General features: G+C 35.5%; 1 protein-coding gene across 5 annotated transcripts; it reads right to left on the bottom strand.

The window, feature by feature from the left end:
* Positions 1-2,498: 2,498 nt before the first annotated feature.
* Positions 2,499-18,656, bottom strand: LOC105221279 (mucin-2). 5 transcript variants are annotated; one of them, XM_029039975.2, is made up of 7 exons: positions 18,547-18,656; positions 7,800-8,180; positions 5,504-5,619; positions 5,245-5,449; positions 3,823-5,183; positions 3,706-3,760; positions 2,499-3,637 (listed from the first exon to the last, which is right to left on the bottom strand). In XM_029039975.2, the coding sequence occupies exons 2-7, from the start codon at positions 7,950-7,952 to the stop codon at positions 2,975-2,977; spliced, it is 2,553 nt and encodes an 850-aa protein (XP_028895808.2). In that variant the 5' UTR covers positions 7,953-8,180; positions 18,547-18,656; the 3' UTR covers positions 2,499-2,974. The 5 variants fall into 5 exon arrangements, with proteins under 5 accessions (XP_028895808.2, XP_028895737.2, XP_011196411.2 ...); XM_029039904.2 differs by having other exon boundaries at positions 18,468-18,607; XM_011198109.3 differs by having other exon boundaries at positions 18,420-18,568.
* Positions 18,657-23,021: the final 4,365 nt, after the last annotated feature.

The raw sequence follows: 23,021 nt of genomic DNA, 5'->3' as shown, positions 1-23,021 counted from the left end.
TTGCATTATAATATAAAAATAAAAATAGAGAAACAAAATGATATTGCGTGAAATTTTGTAAAAATATTGTCGCGCAAGCGTACGCAAACTAAAATAAAGAAAGTATTTTGCAAAAAAAAAAAATTATTAAAATTGTTCTTTTTTCATATTGAAAATATTCAGAGAAGCTTAAAAAGATGTGGGTGGCACATAAACAAAAATATTATTGCCCACACTAAATTTTAAAATTTAATTAAATTAATTTTTATATAAAAATAAAATTGCCGTTACTAATAATAAATTCAAAAATATTTGTTGCATACCTTTAGGATCAATAGTTAGTAGGCACAAGGTGATTCAAATGACTATAAAAAGACAACATAGCAATGATTCTCAACTATTTTGTGGTGAAATATATTTTTATAGATTATAAGTGGTGAAAATGAAATATTGTTAAATATGTAATTTAAGAGGTTAGGAGTAGTCAGAGACAACAAAAAATGAGAATTTTCAGTATTTTTTTGCTATTAAATAATGTCATTATACAAAAGTAATAATATGGCGTTATTACACAATGTTTTGACTTGAAGTCCGAAAATTTGAAAAAAAAAAATATAATTTGCAAAGTTATAGATTTTAGTTGACCCAGTTCTAAAAAAGATCCTTGCGATGACAATCATAAGTCCTTGGAGATTCAACTAAAATCAATCGGATAAGAAAAAATAGTTTTATAAATATTTAATCCTTTTAATTTTAAATTTAAATTTAGTTATTTTTCAAAATTTGACAAAATGGCGCCCTCAGGAATTTTTTTTCTTGATTTTCGGAAAAAAATTAACAGTTAATTGGTCTTAAAAAATCGGTAAAAAGAGTTCTTCGATCAGACCCAGGATTATTATGTGTTCTAAAAGCTGTATAAATTTCATTAAAAACTACTAAGCGGTTTTCGAGTTACAGTTTTCACCAGTTCAAAAATTAGTTTTGAGAAAAACGCATTTAATGTTACACCCCAGCCTTTTGAAACTCGAAAAGTAATTATCGGATCAACTTCAAATTTTCAGACAATATTTTTAGGATACACTTAACGAAAATGCAAAAAAAATATTTGATTATTTGAAAATCCTGACTACTCCTAACCCCTAGAAAAAACTACGTTTCACGTAAATATTCCATTAACTTTCCATACCATTACTATTCCGTTATTAATTCTTTCGAAAATAAATCGCCACATTTTTTCAAAATTCATATCTTTATTAAACATTCCTAAAATATAAAATTTAAAACATTAAATAAATTTATTTGTCTTTTGTGTGTGTATGTTGTTTGTGTATAAAAGTCATTTTCTTTGTATAAAAATGTGCCTTTTTAACTTACAGTCTAATTTAGAGTAAATTTGGGAGCCTATACAATATGGCTGCATACATTTTATAATTGTTTATCTTAATTGTCTTTCGAAATAATTGCATTTGCAATAACAATTAAATTATAATTTTTAAGCAATTAATGTTAGTAATCAAAATTATTTTAATAAATATATGAAAGAAAAATATTAAATAAATAATATTAATATTATTTATAATTGTAATAAAAAAAAATAATAATAATATATTATAAATACAAATATTTTAACTATTTTATTATTATTATATTTTTTTTATTAACCAAACATTCGGTTGTTTGTCAAAAAAATATTATTTTCGAAAAAGCCTCCAATAATAATTGTATAATGTGCAAAGGTTATTTACATTTTTTTTAATATAATAAAAAACAAAAACAAATATAAAATATTTTCAATAAAAAATAAATTCACCACATTTCAAAGTTTTGTGATAAGGAAAATACAACCCTGTAGTATTAAATATCACCACTTGTCCGTATGGCAGCACTGTTCACAATATACAGTTTTCCGCTTCCTTTCGCTGTCAAAAAGCGTTACTTGTGCACTTCAGTTAGACAAATTGTTAATTTCTTTGTTAAAATTGTACAAAAATGTGTTTTTTTATTTAATACACTGTGTGTATTTGCAAATGTAAGTGTTCTGTGTTATGTGCATAAAGATTTGTGTGAAAATGATGAAGAAATAACCTAGATAAGCATGTGTGGCCGCTGCCAGCAAAAGCCTAGGCGAAGTGGCGATGCAGATGGGCGTAAATTGTTAATTTCTTTGTTTAAAGTGTACAAAGTATGTGCTTAACATATTTAGGGCGTGAAATGGCATCTGAAAGAAAGGTGTTTGAAGTGCATAATATGCAGCTGCTGCATGCAAAGGCCATTTAGAAGTGGCAAAGCAGTTGGACCAAAGTGTTAATTTCTGCATTGGAAGTGTGCAGCAAGTGTGTTTTTAGCACATTTAAGGTGGCTTATGGTAATTAGAAGTGTTCTATATAAATATATACAGAAATAACGTTAAAGTTAGTGAGTCAATAAACAATGACAAAAGCGATCTTCAAGCAGACTGCAAAGCAGATTGACGCAAATTGAGCGGTATATTGGTAAGTTCTGATTTTTTGTTGCTATCAAACCTATACAATTTAAGTTCTTGATAAAATTCTAATAGTAAATAATATATACTATAAATTTCTAATATTTGATTTTGAAAATTGCAAACACTTATATATATACAAACAGTGACAGCTGTTCGGTTGTCAGTGACAATACTTAATGGTGCTAACTGATTGTTGGAAAGACATAAATATTGCTGCTAATAAAAATTAAATAAAGCTTATAACATTAACTTGCATAAAATAAATAAATAAAACAGTTTTCACTAATTATCACAGCCGGGGCTAACGATGGGATTGTTGTGAACTCAAAGGTCTTTAAAGGACTTATGTCTAATAGCCGCTTTTTAACTACTCTAAATAAGCAATAATAATTATAATAAAATACAGATGAAATTAAAATTGTTATATAAATAAGCTAGTGAAAGTGCGTGTGTGTGCTACTAAATATAATGTGTTTGGTGTGTTTAAAATAGTTACTACAACCATTCGAATTAAGGCATATTTGTTGGACTCATATCTGGCCCACCACCGCCCAGACTATTATTATTACTGCTAATTTGTTGCCGCGCACCGGGACTACATATACCTGGACTGGGTTCACGTTTTATATGCGTATTGCCCATCAATAAGCCAGCAGCGCTATCTTCGCCATTCGCTGCAGTTGTAGTGGTCGGCGCAGTTGTCGCCGAAGTTGCAGCGAAACTCAAAGCTGCAACAGCTGCTGCGGTATTTGAAGCATCTAAGGCATTTTGCAATTGTTGTTGCTGCTGCTGTTGTTGTTGTGCAGCTGCAGCTGCTGCCGCCGCTATGTGAAATTGATTTGGTAAAAACATGTATGCAGAACTCAATTGTGCTGCCGCCACCATTTGCGCCTCCGCGTCCATGGCAGACGTGCTGCCAACAGCGCCGCTTGTGTTGGTCACCGTTGTCGCCGCTGTTGTGGCAATCGTATTGAGTGGATTCAACTGAAATGGTGCGCTGACTGCAGCAGCTGGTGAGGTGGGCGTGGCGCTACCGCTGCTTGAATTGCCAGCGCTTGTTGGTGTGGTAACGGTAATGACCGGCGGTGAGGCATTAGTCGCTTTAGAGGCACGTTTGCGACGCGCTTCCGATTCGCAGGGCGAAGGTGCGCCGGGATGGCGGTAGGAGACATGCTTGATTAGAAAGAATAAGAATTTGAAATTTGAAATATAAAAATGTAAAGCAGAACATGTACGCTTACCTTACGCAACGCATCCTTGCTACGCGACACATGCGAACAGACGCTGCAAGAGTAGCTGTTGGCAGAGAAAAATGTGTTATAAATAAATTTATAAAAAACAATAAAGTTTCAACTGACCGACAATTCTGATGCGTCTCCAGGTGCACACGCAAGTTGTATTGATTGCTGAGCTGTTTGTGGCATATGTAGCAGGTCGCATACAACTTCGAGTTTGATGGTGGTTTCTGCTGTGGACTAGTATTCGATGTATTCGTGGCGTTCACCGCATGCGCTGAGCCCGTAGTTAGCTTTTCTGACAAAGTAGCCAACAAGTTCGTATCTGACTGCGCATTAGCTTTAGGCTCGTTGTAATTCGCGCCGCTGGCTGTGGTTGCAGTCGCTGCAACACTGCGACTACAGCTAGCAAACTGATCTATTTGTTGCTGCAATTTGGCCACCTGTTCTTCCGCGCTCAAATATGACAACGCGTGTGTGTGTTGTTGGTGGTGCTGCTGTTGTATTTGACCTGGTGTCGTGCCGCAAGACAATGGCGCCGTCAAAGACCAGGGTGATTTATTGTCACTCAAATGTGGTGAATGCAAGGTAGGTGTGTAGTTGCTGCCCAAGGATGTCTTTACGCTCAACGACGGCGCCTGCAGTTGACCATGTAGGCTTTGGTGCTGCTGCTGTGGCGATTGTCGCTGCTGATGCATGGACTGTTGTGCATATTGTGCACCCTGTAGTCCACTTTCGACGACTGTTGGCGTCTTTCGCAAATTCTCTACAATCTTATCAATACGTTTAATGTCTTTTTGTTGTTGTAAGTTGGTTTGTGTATGTGTTAGTGTATGAGGTATGTGCGCGTGTGGTGACGGTGTTTGTGGCTGTTGCTGCTGATAGTGTAGATGCGACGCCGTTGACAGCGTTAATGTACGCTGTTTTTCAGCCAAACAGAAACGTTTAGCAGCGCCATAAGCAAGGCCACCCTCATCGTTCGCTGCAGTAAACTCTGTTCTGCCAGTTGGTGTATAGTCTTCCGTGGCGAAAGGTGGAGAAATCTCCTTGGCGGACAAGCTCAGCGCATCCTGATACAAACTGTTGCATTGCTGTTGGTATTTAGCCAACAATTCGTTGGTCTTATTTAGCGCTGTTTGTGAGAAATTAAGTGGCTGCGGCAGCAAATTCGGATAAAATTGCAAGGACTTGAGAAACAAGCTCTCAAGCGGTGTGGGCAGCTTACTGCCAAGTAGTGTTGTATTGAATGCGTTCGGTACTGTGGCGGCAGAGAGTAACGGTAACTGTGCATTCGGTGGTGGTACGGTGACGGCTAAAGGTGGTGGCAGCGTCGGTGGTGCCATGGAAGTGGTGGGCGCTGATGGTGGTGAGGATGGTGTAGGCGGTGTGTCGGACTCTTCTTTACGCAGTGCATCGAAGAAATCATGCGCAGGCGGCGGTGGCGCCGGAGGTGCTGTTGCAGCGCGTCTATTCGCTTTCTGTAACTTCATAAAACATTTGGAATTAATGAAATATTTTTCTTAAAAGGCCGTAGCGGACACTCACATTATTCTGCACATCTGCGAGACCTTTAATGCCTAAAGTCTCTGCCAGATTGAGTAACATCGGTATCTGCTCTTCATACACATTCACCTCACCGGAGTACATGAAGGTGAGCAGCGCCACAATGGCGGCAAACGAAGCGCCTGGTATGATAATAATTGGATGGCTGTTGGTGTCCAGTGTGCGAAAGAGCTCCAGAAAGAAAGTGCTGTGGAAATGTGGTATAAATATTGGAATTATTGCTAACTGGAAGTTTTTTTACCTGCATGCGCTGAGCACAACTCTATGCGCACGCAATGTACGTCCCTCTGCTGAGATGGTGACATCGGTGAGGTGGGATTGATCTAACAACACTGGTAGTGTGCTCAGTAGACTAGTCTGTAAAGAAGGATGGAGATATATAAGTATTGGGACAGTATGAGACCAAGGTGAGTCAAGAGGTCGAATTCCATCCATTATAAAAAAAAATATGAATTATGGTAGCAGCCACTACTCTATCAGCAACTTCTAAACTCTGAATGCACCAGCGAAAAATTCCTGCAGTATGATTTTTTATAAGATATACCTACAGCCCTATATATATACATATTTATGCGATTTGCTGACTGGCTTGCCTAAATTTAAGTGGTCACACGCCACTTTTCAGCCTCGTAGGACCATAGCAGAAAAATTGAATCATTGGTGGCAATTTTACTTTGAAATAAAAATAAACCTTTTGAAGTTTGAATCTGAATGCAAACATCCATATAAATTTCTACATTAATACAGAAAAAAAAACATTTTTTCCAAATAATTGCATGTTTCATGCAATTGCCAAAATCCAAAGAATTTCTTCCTTGCCTTTATCCGACACACACACACACACAGAGGTGCATTTATACATTTCAGTTGGCATTAGCAATGGCGCGGCTTATTTCAATGAGCCGTTAGTTCCACTTTTGACATTTCGTTTGTTTTGTTGTCATTTGCATTGAGTTGCATGCATGTTGTTGTTGTAATTAATGTGTGTAATTTGTTTTATTTCGCATTCACTTGCTCGCTCGTCTGCTCGGCTGGCTGTCAGTTGCCGTTGTCCATATCTCTTCCGGATCCCAAATGTGTTTGACTGAAATGTGTGCAATTTTGTGAAGCGGAAAAGTGCAAGGAATGTTTTATTGACAGCAGGGCGCGTGCGAGTCACATTTGCTGTACTTTTTCTTTTCTGCGAGAACGGATTTTGCGATAATTTTAGAAGTTTTATTTTTGGATCTGGACTCTTTCTAGGAATGGGAGTAACATTTGTGTTTTTTGTTTTTTTATTCGAAATTCTTTGGTATAGGAAAGAGATGTGTGGAGATTTTAGAATGGTCTTTTCAGTTGAGTTTTATTCTTTACACTTTACAAGTTCAAGTATTGAAAGAAAATATGTTTCACCAGGTATTTGCTCTTTTCTTGACTTCCCCGATTAAATCTCAACCTAGTACATGTACTGACCCTAAGCCGTGACTTTTACTTTGACCTAAATAAAAACATAATGAAGTTGATTTTGAAGATATTCTTGAACATAATTGACTATACTATACTAAAAATAGATAGGTCCATCCTTTAAAATTTAAATGAGAAGATATGATTCAGAATCCATTGCCTTAAACTTAGGTTGTGTTAAAAAAATAACGGATTTTACCGGATTGGAGAATCTATTGTCCCAATTTTTTTATTATGTTGATAAAAACTTGTGTTCAAAAAATAACGTGAATTTAGAATTAAAATTGCGGGTTTGGAAAGTCCAATAATCATGGCTTGCTTTATCTGTCGAAGCCGCTAAGGTTATATTTTTTTATGAGCTTGGCGATTAAAGCTCACACTTCGTTACTTGTTTATGAATTCTTGACCAACAACAATATTGCAACGATGTCCGAGCCGATCCACATTCGTCAGACATGGCTACGTGTGACTTTTTCCTATTTCCGAAAATAAAGAGAAGCTTAAATGATCGTCGTTTTACAAGCATACGAGAAATCGCAGAAAGAGCCAAAGGCTATTCCAAAAATCGAGTTTGAGAATTTATTCGGCGATAGGAAGAAGCGCTTACATAAGTGCATAATATCGAATGAATACTATTTTGAAGACGGCGACATTAATGTAGACGAGTGAATAAAAATTATTTTGCAAAAACGAAAATTCCCGTTATTTTTTGAACACACCTCGTACAATATATATTTTTTTTTTCAAAGCACCCCAACGATAGGAAGAAGCGCTTACATAAGTGCATAATATCGAATGGATACTATTTTGAAGACGGCGACATTAATGTAGACGAGTGAATAAAAATTATTTACCAAAAGGGAAAATTCCCGCTATTTTTTGAACACACCTCGTACAATATTTTTTTTTTTTTCAAAGCACCCCAACTAAGATCTTCCTTACTTACTTTTAAATTTTTTATTAGTGATCTACCTAAATTTCGGTTTTTGGTAATTGCTATATGAATTTGATGACCAAAATCGGGGCAAATCTTTAGCTAACGGTATTTTATAGGAATTTTTTTTTTTGATATATAAATTTAATATTGTCTTTACCTGATGATTGTGCCAACGCAAACAAAATTGCTGTTGATGTTCATGCTGTTGCTGTTGTTCTTGATGATGTTGCTGCAACTGTTGATGCTGTTGTAATTGTTGTTGTTGCTGACGTATGTTAGCTGCTGTTGCGGTCGCAGTAACATTTTCCATAATCCAAATGAAGTGCACACGAGTATTCCGTTTAAAGGCACATAAATATCAGTTAATTCTGCACTCAAAAGTAGATTTTTTTTTTCGAAATTATAACCGCTAGTATTTAATTACTTATTTAATAGTAAATTTATAAAAATTATTGCTTTAGTTAATTTCAAATTTAATTTAATTTCACACACTTCCTCCTCAATTCACGTTAAGCACCCGAGAATTGTTATTTTATTGCTAAAATTGTAAACAAAAGCGTTTTGTAAAATTAATCATTTCACACCTTTTGCTATTTGTATTTATGTACATTGTGTATGTATGTATGTATGTATGCATGTGTCTGTGTTTAATGTTTTTCTTTCACATTTCATTTGCCCAAAAATATTTTGCTTTTCCATTTTTATGAGCGCATAAAATACCAGGCAACACACTACAGCCGCTACGCGCTCACATTTGGCACACTCAGCACACAGCACGCACGCAGCAACATAACGGTAATTGTGTGTATGTGTTTGCTGCAGCTCAACGTAATTATCGCCAGCACAACACAATCGCCAACACAGCGGCAACACCTCGGCAACACCTCGGCAACAACATCGTCACAGTCGTGATCGTCGTACCGCCTGTCTGCTTCGTCAGCATTTCGTCTTCATCCAAAAAGGTCTAAATGACCGTCCGTCCGTCCTCCATTCTGGCGTTGACCAGCTGCAACGCTTTCTGCGTTTTTGTACGTGTGTCACTTCAATACGCCACCGATGGCTCATCGCTGTCAGCGTGATTTGTCTTGCGGCTTAACTTAGCGCTAATGTACTCGTTCGTATGTGTGTGCGCCGAAAGCAAAACAAAAATTTCAATAAAAAATACACACACTCACACACACAAAGAGATTACACTCATTTCTCCGCTAAACTTTGTATTGCATTTTAATTGTTGTATTTGTTTTGATAGTTGTTGCCTTTGTTGTACGCTCATTATTCGTGTTTATTTTGATTGTGGCAATTTTTATTGTTTTAATTTTGGGACACTTGTTTCGAAAACAAACGGAATTGTAAACAAAAATAAACGGATCGCAAAGCGTCGGTCGGTCGGATGAATGATGTGCAAAAGTGAGCGGTGAGATCAAAGAGAGCGGCAGAGCATTAGCACTGAGGAGAAAAAGATAGGGACTAAATAAAACTGAGAGAGTAGAGCATAAGGATGGCATTACTGCTGCAGAGAGCAGGTGGTTTAGGTATTCACTCAAATATGTTACTCATACGCTCCGGTTGACGTTGATTTATTTTATTTTTGGTTTTCAAATTATTTGATGTTACCTTTTGATTTTCGAAATCTAATAAAATATATTATGTGTTGTTTTGATAACAAAGAAATAGAATCTATAAAATATCAAAATTTTGATAAAATAAATATTTTCTCCTTCTTTTTCTTGATACATTCGCGGTACCCAAACTCTAAAAAGCAATATATTACTTTAGTGTCTAAATAACCAAATCCCCTTATTTGAGGAATAGGTCACAGTAGATAAAATGCCTGTGAGTTTAAGGAACCACTGCATTTTGACTGTTAAGGCAGTAGTCTGCTTTAGAAGCCGAAAAAAAAGCGTTTTTTAGCAATTTTTTTGGAAAGGGAAGGAAATGATTGCGGTAAACGGAATTTTAAGACGATAGTGTACTATATTTAAAGCTTAAAAAACAATATTTATTATGAAAAAATATTGAAATTTTTCCAAGTTGTAAGAATTTTTCTGGAGCGCTTGGAGTCTGCACTTGTAAATCGGTGCCGGTGATGGAGGTCGTGCGATGCATCTGAAACAGTCGAACCAAATTTTTATTTAATTTTTATAAGTTTCTTTTCTTTATGAACTAAAAAAATACCGAAGAAGTTATAAAATTCCAAATTTTTTCGAAGTTTGAAAAAAAAAATCACTTTTTTAAGAAAAAAAAATTGACTTTAAGTTGCAAAACAAGTAGTTGAAATAATACTTTTGTCCAACTTTTTTAGTTCAAATAGAAGATAATTTAATACTGAAGCTAGATCACTTTGTTTTTTTTTCAATCGGACATACATATATTCGTTTTGCTATCGCCGGCACCGTTTTCTAACACTTGAGAAAATGAAAACTCGAGAAAACGCGCTTTAAAGTCTGCCTGAGCATTCGCACCTGCTCGACGCTCGGCCACTAAAATTGCTCTAGCTTCGAAAATATGTCGAATTGGCCTCTGGAATTTTAAAGACATATTCTTATATAGTTTTGGAAGAGATTTAAAACAAAACAAAAAAATCGATTTTTTGAAGCCTGTAAAGCAGACTACTGATTGCCTTAAGCAATATTTTCATTGCATGAGAAGGTTTTATTGAAAATACCCACAGGCAATGACAGATCGATGATAATTCATCCAGTCGCATTTGCGTCTTGGCTCTTACGTCACGAAGGTGCTACTTTGGACTGAGTAGGCAATTAAAAAGTAAAATCCTCTCCGACGAACAAAAACCAAACTCTACAAGTCCCTTATAATTCTCGTTCTGCTTTATGATGTAGAAGCGTGGACGATGTCAACAAGCGATGGTTTCGAAAAAAAGGTTTTGCTGAATATTTATGGTCCTCTGAACATTGTCAACAACGAATACTGCAGACGATGAAACAATGGACATAGACATATCTGAGTGAATAAAAGACAGCGGATACTCTGGCTAGGTAATGTTGTCCGAATGGATGAAAGCACTGCAGCTTTGAAAGTGTTTGATGCAGTACGCGCTAGTGTAAGCAGATGAAGAGGAGAACCCCCACTTCGTTGGGAAATCAAGTGGAGAGCGATTTAGTTTCGCTTGGTATTTTCAAATGGCGCCAAATTGCGAGAAAAAGAGAGAAAAGCCCGTTATTATTGATTCGCAGTAAAAAGAATGGCAACCTAGTATTCCAGAGTCTTTGAGGATAGAAGACCTTTCTTTTCCAACCAACTACCTTAGTTTCTATACGATCATCTCATGAACGTCGCAAGCCTGTTATGCACTATTCTCATAGTAAGAGTAGGCTCTATTGAAAATACTGCCAGACAAAGACTAATCGAAGGTAATTGCTCCAGTCAAGTCTTTACTAACACCAATCCAGCATTAGATGAGTTTGGTGGAAATTGAGAAACCATCAGGATTTGATAATTCTTTTTAGGACATTCGAGTCATTCCTGTTGCATGGGTTCGCATAAAAAGTGTTTTTAATAGAAATTGTCACGACGGAGGACTTCTCAAACCTCGATTGAGCAGGGAAGGTCTAGCCGTATGCCACAAATAAAAGCAACTAAGTGAACATTAGCAACAAGAATGTTTACATTTGAGGAAATAACATTAATTTACAACAAATTCTGCAAAATTCTCGAACGTCGCATTTTATTGTACGAAGAACGAGTACGAAATGGACCGAAATAAATAAAAGGTTACACAGCTAGCTTGTTGATTAGCTACTGCGCTGGGATGCCTGGCAAATAAATCCCTTTACGCTGCACAATTTAGCAGGCGTCTGCCAACCAGGCGAAAACTAGCCAGCAACAGACATACCAACGACTGGCCAGCATTTCAACGCTGACAATTAAATGAAATTTATTTGAGATTTGCTTTAAACTTGTGCAATTGCAGCATACATATCCACATACATAAATATATATTTTAGTAAATTTGTTGTTGCTTGCTTTTGTTGTCAATGCAAGGAATGATAGATCATTTGTAGAAAAAGGCATTTAATTCAAGTAGAAGAAGAATCAGAAAACAGCGACAGACAGCTACCAAAATATAATCGTCTTCCAATTTTTCAATTGTGTCACGCTTTCGTGGCATTTGTGGCATTCGTGAATCGACCGGCCACCTGACTACCTGACAGCTTGGGCAGCCGGGCGTTGCGTTTATAGCATTTTATAGATTCGCCTTGTTCTCCACCTTTTTGGCAGCTTTGAACTGAACGTAATGAGAAACCGAAGATCAGTGCCTTTGTCCACACTTACTAACTAACTAACTGCACTATGGGTAGCGCTACAAGCGAGTAGCAATAACAATAGCAAATACAAGGTAAAATTTAGTGGACCGCTTGTGATTGTTTTGTTAAATTGCCTGGCAGCCATTAGACGAATTGCATGTTTTCGAATTTCGCCACTTTCAGCTGCTCGTCAGTCGATTTGTTTTTGTCCGAGGGCTATTTTTACCGGTAAAATTAAATTTGCAATTTTTTTCAACCTTCAGGCGACACCCCGCTAGCAACCCCTGCAACCTGAGTTGCCATGTCGCATCATCATTACAGAAAACCTAAAGTTGTATTGTATTTAATTTGTATTGTTGTTGGAATAGTTATGTACCCTCCGGCTACCTCACTTGTGTGCCTTTGCCCGTGTAACATATATCCACATACATACTTATGGATGTACATATGTCTACAAGTAGGTGACAAGTTGAAAAATCACATTTGTATCGTATAATCAAAAAAATAAGTAGGTACAAACAACCGTTCGTCGGCATTGCGAAATCAGTCCGTCACCTCAGTGCGGGACGTATGGCTGGGAAGGTGGCGGTGGAAATGCGCCGCCGGAGCACTGCCACAGTCCCCGCTGATATTTCGCCAAAATGTAGCCACTTGGAAGCAATATCAACAGCAATCACACAAAAAATGACCAACTAACGTTACAGCATGTGTGACAACAAAGGCAACAAATCAAGGAAAACAAAAAGCGCGCAAGATCAACAAATGGCACTTGGGTTATACCCAGTAGGGCATTGGAGAGGAACGGCATTGCTAGTAAGTGATGTCTTCGGGTTAAATAATGAGTGCTGACCATTTTTGCTATAAGTTTGGCTGAGCCTTTTCTCCAGGTTTCAAGAACTGAACCGAAACACTGAACGGTTTTTATGAGAAGTAGGTTTGAAATTCCCTTCAAAAGTAAAAGCTTTTCTTTAATTTTATGTTCGTTAACCTAGTTTTAAAAACTGATTAGTATTCTGTAATCAATTCTCACTGAGACTGAGTTAAAAGAAAGATCTTCTTCTTCTTAACTGGCGTAGAAACCGCTTACGCGGTTATAGCCGAGTCCACAACAGTGCGCCACGCATCTCTCCTTTTGGCGGTTTGGCGCCAATTGGTAATACCAAGTGAAGACAGGTCCTTCTCCACCTGGTCCTTCCACCGGAGTGGAGGTCTCCCTCTTCCTCGGCTTCCACCAGCGGGTACTGCATAGAAAACTTTCAGAGCTGGGGCACTTTCATCCATTCGAACAACATGACCCAGCCAGCGTAGCCGCTGTCTTTTTATTCGCTGGACTATGTCTATGTCGTCGAACAACACATACAGCTCATCATTCCATCTTCTGCGGTATTCGCCGTTGCCAATGTTTAAGGGACCGTAAATCTTCCGCAAAACCTTTCTCTCGAAAACTCCAAGTGCCGTCTCATCGGATGTTGACACCGTCCACGCTTCTGCACCATAAAGTAGGACGGGAATGATGAGGGACTTGTAGAGTTTAGTTTTTGTTCGTCGAGAGAGGACTTTACTTTTCAATTGCCTACTCAGTCCATAGTAGCACCTGTTGGCAAGAGTGAAAGATCACTCATCAAAGAAAGATCACTCAGATATAAATCACACTCGAATTGATCAATTCCTCACGTCTCTTTGTTTTCGGAACTTTTGAACTGTGTTCTCTTTAAGGAAGCTCATTATAAAGCAAAATTTCTGTATTACTGAATTAGAAGAAGATCCTTTCGATCAGACAGTAATCTGCAATCAATTCTCACTAATACTGGGCTAAATGAAAGATCACTCAGATCTGCATCACTCTCGAATTGATCAATTCCTCATGTCTCTTCATCTTCAGAACATCTGAACTGTGTTTTCTTCTAGGAAGATTGTTATTCAGTCATATTTTTGTATTGCTGAATTAGAAAAAAGATCCTTTGGATTTGGGCCATCCTCGAACTAATTAATTTCTCATTATCGTACTAGATTTGAGCTTAGTTATCTTATATCGATATTTTACAAGGAACGTCTTAATGGGCTTATTCTCATGTAAAAATATTGTAGTTTATTACCACGAATAGAGTCTGGGGTGATTTCGAAAGCAAGGAAAGCAGATTCCTCGATAGATTTCCCAATAATTTTTCATTTAAATTTTTTTAATAAGTAACCATTGGAAGTCTCTCGCAATATGTAAAAAACAGAGCCCTTCGAATGAACCTATTTCTGTATTAAAACCGCACGCTGAGTTCTTAGCTTCTAAATATAGTTCCAGTGGACTCGCGGCATGTTTTTTTGATCCGTTCTTAGACAATATTAATCCGCGTCATTTTCCGTAAAGTGAAAATGTACAGATAACTGTCTAGGAGACCCACTCTTACACTGAACAAAGCCGGGTTCATTAAAAATCTTTTCTTATTGCAGTTTAACTACTCAGCTCTATTAATAGACATATACCAAAAAGAAAACTTCTTATTTAACAGCTGTCTTGGAGATTCTCCTCTACTACGCAGGACCTGAGTTGAATCCCTAGTCTCGAGAAATGCTTTTTTTGATCAGTTCCTGGACGAATATTAATCCACGTCGATTCCGGTAATGGAAAATTTTACAGATAACTGTATTCGAGACACTCTCTTCTACCAAGCATAACCAGAGTTCGTTCCAAATTCTTTCTTATTACATTTTAACTACTCAGTTCCATTAATATAGTAAAAAGTAAATTTCTTATTTAACAGTGCTGTTTTGGAGACTCTCCTCGATTACACATGACCTGAGTTAAATCCGTGGTGCAGTATGAAATATTAAAAATCCCTCCAGACCTTGGTGAACCACCACGAGCATTTCTGCCATGAAAATCCATATTTTAAGGATCCAATTGTCTATAACTATTTTTAACTATTCCTCACTTCAATTTACCCACTGGGTGTAGATTTACATGCTTTCACCAAAGTATTGCTACATTTACTTGTTCATGCATGTGTGGGTTAAAAAAAACTAGAAAAAAACGTGTATTGTTCTTGTTGTTGTCTATTTACGCGCGCATTTCGTGAAAAACTAATTTAAGGAATTTTCTTCATTCCAATATTTGAATTTAGGGTATTTCGGATTACGAGTGGATCGTTCGCGTTTTAGTAGTATGTCGTTGTCAGCGTCGATTTGGCTATGGGTTTTTTTGTTGTTATTGCCGTTGCTGTTGCTGTGACTAGTGCCGTTGCTGTTGCTGGTGCTGATTGTGTTGGCAAGCGTTTCTCAGCTGCGTCGCTGCAAACCAATACGAATTATTGTTGTTGATGCTGTTGCATTTAATTGTTGTTGTTGTTGTGGCATTTGAAATGTATTGCATTATTGTCACTTAAATTTAACTTTGAGGTTTCGGCAGGCCACTGCAACTGCCAGCGAGCGAATGCATTTTTTTTTTACTTGCTTGCGCTGTCTATTTTTTCACTTTTTACTTGAGATTTTAGATTTATGCTGATGGAGTGTGGACTGACTGTGCGGTGTGTTGTGGGTGTTTAAATGATTGGTGGCATGTAAAATTGCAATGCGTACAGCTTAGATATTTATTTTTAAAACTGTATAAATAGTGAATATTTTTTTTTAATTTTTATAATTTTTTTTTTAATTTATTTTATTTATATTTTTTTTTACTTTTTTAATTTTTTTAATTTTTTTTTTTAAACTTTTTTAACAACAATTTTTTTCACATTTTCTCTTTAATTCAACACTTTAAAATAATTTTAGATTACTTTTTTGTATCTTCGCACAACATTTACCGTTCACTATCGCCTTTTTGCCTGTTTGTTTGTCATACGTTCAAAATAAGAAAGCACTTTTCTCCAGCTCAGCCGTTGGCCGTTGCGCTGCGTTTCTTCGCACACACACTAAAAATAGCCACTTTATTCAAATATTTTCACATTTTCACTTTGTGAAAAGCACATAATTTTTCTGCGCTTTACTCATTTTATGTGACAAAAATCATTTTCTGTGTTTATTTCACAAACAAGTATTGTTTTTGTACCGTGTGCCTTTCATTTCTGGTTCTCCGCAAAATTTTCTCCACTTTTCACTAAGCGGCCAGCGCAGCGCTGACACAAACAACACTTTCTCCGTTTCTCCGTTTGGATTTCCAAATTTAAAATTCCGTTTCGCTGAAATATATTTTCAACAATTTCTTCGATTTTTTTTTTTTATTTTGCCTCTTCACAATATATGCAGGCATGTGTAGGTATACATTCATATGTGTATGTAAGCAAAGGTATTTGTTTTTGTATATTTGTGATTATTTTCTACACGTTAATGGTTCCACTTTGACGACGCAGCTGTCGTCGTCTTTGTGGTCCGAAAATTATAATTTTAAGCAATCCAGCCCAGCCAATTGTGTTGGCTATTAATAAATAGTTGGAAGCCTCAACCACCGCAAATAATTTTTGTGAAGCGCTGGAATTTGAATGCGCACACAATATCCTTGAATGCAGATTAGTTGGAGAATGCTTTGAAAATAGAAATTCATATTTACAACAGTGGAGAATTTGATTTATATTTTCATTTCATGAGTATTAGATATTTTTAATTTCTCTATAGAAGAACAAGATCATTGTCCATTACCTATACAAGTGAAGTAGTCCTAGGGATTATGTAAACTCATTACAGCGTATCGAGCGAACTTCCTTGCTTTAAAAATCACTCCCCTCACCTCTTCATCATCTTAAACAGAATAAAGTAAAATTTTGGTTTGAAAATAAGCTGGCCAAGAAATTCGCTTGTAGAAGATCGTTAGAAGAAAACTGAACTCAGACATAATACGAGATAATGAGAAATTAAACAGTTCGAGAATGACCCAAAACGAAAGGATCTTTCTTCTAAATTCAGAAATACGGAAATATGACTCTATAACGTTCTTCCGAGAACAGAAAACAGTTCAGTTGTACTCAAGTCGTTAGAGGCAAATTTTATAGTATGTATACTCTTCTCAAGATCGCGTATAATCTTCAAATGATTTATATAAGACAGTTCAATAGTTTACATGGTATAATTTTGTTCCATACTGAGGAAGCTGGAAAAAGAGCAGCGAAGTCTCAACATTCAGAGAAATCGCATAAATCTTAGACGAAATTTCCAGCTAAATTAAGATCCAGCTCTAATTTCAAAAATGCTCCGAAAATTATGAAGGTTAAAGAGTAGAAACAAATTGTGCTTTTCATGGCAGTTTTCAACACAGATTTTATTTTATGGAATCTTACGAAAAGTTCGATAAACCAATCTCAGTATTTTTTCAATTTTTCCGAATAAAATATTATTTAAGACATATTAAATGAAATAATATAAATAAAATTAAAAAAAAAAAATGGATTTCTCTATTGTTTTGAAAAAATATAATAAAATTTTTTTTCTAAAAGAAATTTCTTAAAATTTTTTTTTTCTAAAAAATATATCTATTTTTCTTAAATAAAACTAAAATTTATTTTTCTAAAAATTATTTTTTTAATTATTTTTCTAAAAAAATATTTTTTTTTATTTTTCTAAAAAATTATTTTTTTTTTCTAAAAAAAATTTCTTAAAATTTTGTTTTCTAAAAAAAATATCTTTTTTCTTAAAAAACAACTAAAATTTATTTCTCTAAAAATTATTTTTTTAATTATTTTTCTAAAAAAAATATTTTTTTTTTTATTTTTCTAAAAAACTATTTTTTTTTCTAATTTCTTTTTCTTTATTTCTCTAAAAAATTATCTTTTTTTTAATTATTTTTCTAAAAAAAATATTATATTTTATTTTCTAAAAAAAAATATTTTTTTCAATACTCCACACAAATTTCAAAGACATATTAAACGAAATAATATAAATAAAGTTAAAAAAAATGGAGTTCTCTATTGTTTTGAAAAAACTATAATAAAATTTTTTTCTAAAAGAAATTTCTTAACATTTTTTTTTCTAAAAAAATATATATTTTTCTGAAAAAAAAAACTAAAATTTATTTCTCAAAAAAATTATCTTTTTTTTTTAATTATTTTTCTAAAAAAATTATTTTTTTTTTTCTAAAAAAAAAATATTTCTAAAAAAAAATAAAAAAAAATATTTCTAAAAAAAATATTGTTTTCAATACTCCATACAAATTTTATCATTGAAAAGCCCTTCTAATTGTATTTTCATTACTCATCCCCACTAAAAGAATCATATTTTCCAACGATTTATGAATTTTTTTAGTTGCAATCTTACAGCTTTTGTTTCTTGTTTTTAATTTTATAGAATTGATTATTTTCTACTTCATTAAACTTAATTTATTTTCAAACACATTCACATAATAAATTTTTTTTCACTGCTTTATATTATATTTAGAATTTTTTTTGTTTTATAGATTTTAAAAATCTTTAGTTTTATAGAACATATTAGAGTATATAATAGTTTTTAGAAATCACTATTTTATTTTATTTTATATTCAACTATATTTTTTTATTTTTTAGATTTTTTTTCATAAAATATTTTCCATTTATAACCTCTATTATTTTCTCAAACTGCACTGCATTTCACGCACTATATATTACCGCTAGTATAACACACGATATCCATGTATAATTATAATTTCAAATAAATATTTATTCAACTCCCATTACTGTCACTCACTGAACAGAACGTTCAAACTGTAAGCGTTTGCGATTTCTACATTTACCGTACACCGTTCGATTCGCAACTGAATGACCAGCTCGCTGCTGCTTAGAGATTCGTCTAATGTACATTTGCATTAAAACGCACAAGTAGTATTTCCAATTTCCAAATCAAATACACTCAGCATCATTAGAATTGCTTTGGCTGAGATTTTCCACTTTTTTTCTGTCGGTATTTTTGAAATTTCGCCAACAAAATTTCGAAAACGTCCTCTATCAAACGATCTACACAGCGGTACATACTCACAGTGCTCAAAGCGAAAACTGTCGTCTCTCGTGCTCTAAGCACTTTTTTGTGCTGTTGACACTTTTCGCCTCGCAATTTTGGCGGCTAGCTAGAAGCGTACTTTTATTGTGAGAGTTGAAAAAGTGAGCAACTGTGCCTCACCGGCAAAGATCAATGCCGTCGATGAATGAGCTTATGATGATTATTGGTGCCATTACTTCTGCTGTTTGAGCTGTTTGAGAGGCAATAAATCGTTTTGGTTTCGAAAATATTCTGAAATGTTTCTCCTCCACAAATGACTAACCGTCGAACTGTTTGAGGACGTCAGAAAGACGTAGACAAGCTTACGTAGCGCTTTTAGTGGAGGTAATGTGTAAGGGAGTACTATTTTTGAATACTGGACATAAGCGCAGGCAGTACTAAATACTTTAGATTTCTATTAGAAATGTCTTTTTTGGAAAGTGTTGTTTGGATGGGAGACAATTTCTTCCGCTGTTTGTTAATATACATTAAGTGATTATTCCTTTTATCATTTTACTACAAGAGTTTCTATAGATATTAATAATCGCGAATGGTCAAAATCTCTTTTCTGTTGACTTCATCTGGAAGTCATCAAAATCTCAGACCTCTCTTAACACTTTTAAATATGCGAGACATGTCTTCTGTCGGAAGTAAATGAATTTACCTCTTAAAGCTTCAAAGTGAGAAACATTTTTCTCAAGGAACTAAAGAATATGATCGGGACGGAATCTTTTAAGAAATAAGCTCTCTCGGATCATTTTGATCTATATAATGGGGGTCCTTAAATATGTAAAAAGTTATATAAATACTGTTATTTCAGTATTCTTTTATTTTTGTTGTCACGGTAAGTTCCACAATCAAGTTAGCTGCTCGCCATGAAAATAACGGATATAGGAGGTATGTTCAAAAAGTAACGGGAATTTCCGTTTATTTGGAAAACTATTTATTCAAGCGTCTACATTAATGCTGTTGCCGTCAAATAGTCCCCAGCGCAACTTCGAAATACTTCTCGAACTCGATTTTTGGATTAGCCTTTAATTCTTTCAGCGATTTCTCGTATACTTGTAAAACGAAGGTCCTTTAAGGTTGACTTTAATTTTGGAAAATGGGAAAAAGCCAATATGGAGGCTGAGGCGTTGTTACAGCAACAAGCGACAACAACAACAAAGTGTGAGCTTTTTTGAAATTTCAAAATTCCCGTTATTTTTTGAACACACCTCGTATATGTGGTATACATATTGTATTTTCGCATAATTAGCAATCCAACAAATTTCAACATATTTTCTGTCACTTCATTCAATTTCTTATTATTTGTTTTCTGCATTCATATTCATTTCTTTCCTAAATTTCCTAACTAGTTGCAGTGTTGTTATTGTTTTTGCTGCCGTTGTTGTCAGTGCATTTTGATTGCGAAATAATTATACAAAAATGAATTTTATACAGCAACAACAACAATGGAGAGGACAAGTGAAATTAATTTACAATACACTTTTGCAGCGGGAATCTAAGTGCGAACACACCAACAAACAAATATATATACATGTTTATAGACAAATGCCCATGTTTACCTAGCGCTGAGTACTGTAGGCAAGAACTGCACTATTCCAACCACAAATGAGCGGCTACAATGCGGATTTTCTCCGATTCAACGCTGTTGTTGTTGTTATTGTTGTTACTTATTTACATTTTGCCGTTGAGTATGCTTGAATTGTGGCCAAAATAAAATATGTGCCTACAAATATACTTAGAGCCGACACGACAGCCCCAGTTGAAGAATCTGCACACCAGTTGGCCTAAAAGATTGGCTACTTGTCTGCTCGTTCGCCTGATCGATTGCGCATACAAGCAGGCATAGCATAACTGTGCACGTGTGTTCGAGTGTGTGTGTGTGTTTGCTTTTGGGTTGACCACAGCAGCCGTGTGACACATACAAATGGAAATGAATGGATGGAGGTGGCTGACAGGGCGTTGATCGGTCGATCTAGGCTGGCCGCAACGCTCACATATGTATGTGTGTGTGCATGTTTAGTTGGCTGACTAGCTGGCTGGCTGGCCAGTCGGTCGGCTGTCTAAGTGGCCAACTGGGCCGTCAGGGCTGGCTGACTAGTTTGCGGCGGCAACACCAGGAGCATTAGGCAGCAGAAGTGTCGCCGCCGCCAATGCAAGGCAGTTCGCTCCACACACATACATACATTCAGCTTTAAATGCATGCTTGTTGGTTTATTTTGCAGAATTGTACTTTTTGGCCAGCCACGAATTTATTGTTGTGATTTATTTTGATTTCACAGCCTTTGCCAGGCACTTTATCCACGAGCAATTCTTGTTGTGTGGCTGCTTACAACAAATATTTGTTTTTGTTGTTGTTGTTGTTTTTGCCATTAGTCTGGTCAGTTGTTGCCCAGAGAGAGAGACACATGTACGCGAAGGTATTCGCTGCCCATTAGTCATGGCGGCGAAAATTATAAATTGCATTTCACTCCTCTAATCGCTGTCGTCTATGAAAAGTTTGCATGCAAATGATTTCGTCGCATTATGCAGCAGGAATGCTAAGAAATTGGAATAATAAATATGAACAAATGCAAAAACAAATATATTCATTGGAAATTGTGTCAAAGGGGCATGTAAAATGCTTTTTTTTTTTCTAATTAAAAAAATAAATAAAAATTATTATATTTTTTCGGCAATGAATATACATACATAAATGGTGATTTTTTAAGAGCTTGATAACTTTTTTAAAAAAAAAAACGCATAAAATTTGCAAAATCTCATCGGTTCTTTATTTGAAACGTTAGATTGGTTCATGACATTTACTTTTTGAAGATAATTTCATTTAAATGTTGACCGCGGCTGCGTCTTAGGTGGTCCATTCGGAAAGTCCAATTTTGGGCAACTTTTTCGAGCATTTCGGCCGGAATAGCCCGAATTTCTTCGGAAATGTTGTCTTCCAAAGCTGGAATAGTTGCTGGCTTATTTCTGTAGACTTTAGACTTGACGTAGCCCCACAAAAAATAGTCTAAAGGCGTTAAATCGCATGATCTTGGTGGCCAACTTACGGGTCCATTTCTTGAGATGAATTGTTCTCCGAAGTTTTCCCTCAAAATGGCCATAGAATCGCGAGCTGTGTGGCATGTAGCGCCATCTTGTTGAAACCACATGTCAACCAAGTTCAGTTCTTCCATTTTTGGCAACAAAAAGTTTGTTAGCATCGAACGATAGCGATCGCCATTCACCGTAACGTTGCGTCCAACAGCATCTTTGAAAAAATACGGTCCAATGATTCCACCAGCGTACAAACCACACCAAACAGTGCATTTTTCGGGATGCATGGGCAGTTCTTGAACGGCTTCTGGTTGCTCTTCACCCCAAATGCGGCAATTTTGCTTATTTACGTAGCCATTCAACCAGAAATGAGCCTCATCGCTGAACAAAATTTGTCGATAAAAAAGCGGATTTCACATTTCGAACCGAACACTGATTTTGGTAATAAAATTCAATGATTTGCAAGCGTTGCTCGTTAGTAAGTCTATTCATGATGAAATGTCAAAGCATACTGAGCATCTTTCTCTTTGACACCATGTCTGAAATCCCACGTGATCTGTCAAATACTAATGCATGAAAATCCTAACCTCAAAAAAATCACCCGTTACATATACATAAAAAACTTAAAATTCCATATTCTTTAAATAACAGATATTTATTAGTCGTCCACATTATAAATATAAATACATATTTATTGAATACCACGGCGTATGAGTAATATGCAAGTACTGCTTAGGGCCTGTTCATACGAGGGCGTTGCGGCAACTCGCAGTTTTGAGTTTGACAGCGCGATATGAACTTAAAATTTAACTAAAGAAGTAATACCATAATTCTTATCCTTAATTCTGTTTTATGGGGTGTGTTCAAAAAATAACGGGAATTTTAATATTCATAAAAAAAATACACAAGTCCAATTGTAATTTTTTTTATTTTTATTATTTTGATATATGTACATACCCCTGAAGTACGATACAATTTTCAGCTATAGTCATTGTCTCTAAGGGTAAACGTATTTTTATGAGCTTTGCGATTTTCATTACTTTAAAAGCTCACACCTCATTGTTTTATTCGTGAATGCTGTAACGATGGCCTAGTCACCATATACGCAATAGATGACTCCGCGTGACTTTTTCCTATTTCCACAAATA

The sequence above is a fragment of the Zeugodacus cucurbitae genome, chromosome 4, assembly GCF_028554725.1.
Source record: "Zeugodacus cucurbitae isolate PBARC_wt_2022May chromosome 4, idZeuCucr1.2, whole genome shotgun sequence".
NCBI classification, from domain to species: Eukaryota; Metazoa; Arthropoda; class Insecta; order Diptera; family Tephritidae; genus Zeugodacus; species Zeugodacus cucurbitae.
Note: the sequence above shows the minus strand (reverse complement) of the source record. Positions and strands in the feature narration are given on the sequence as shown.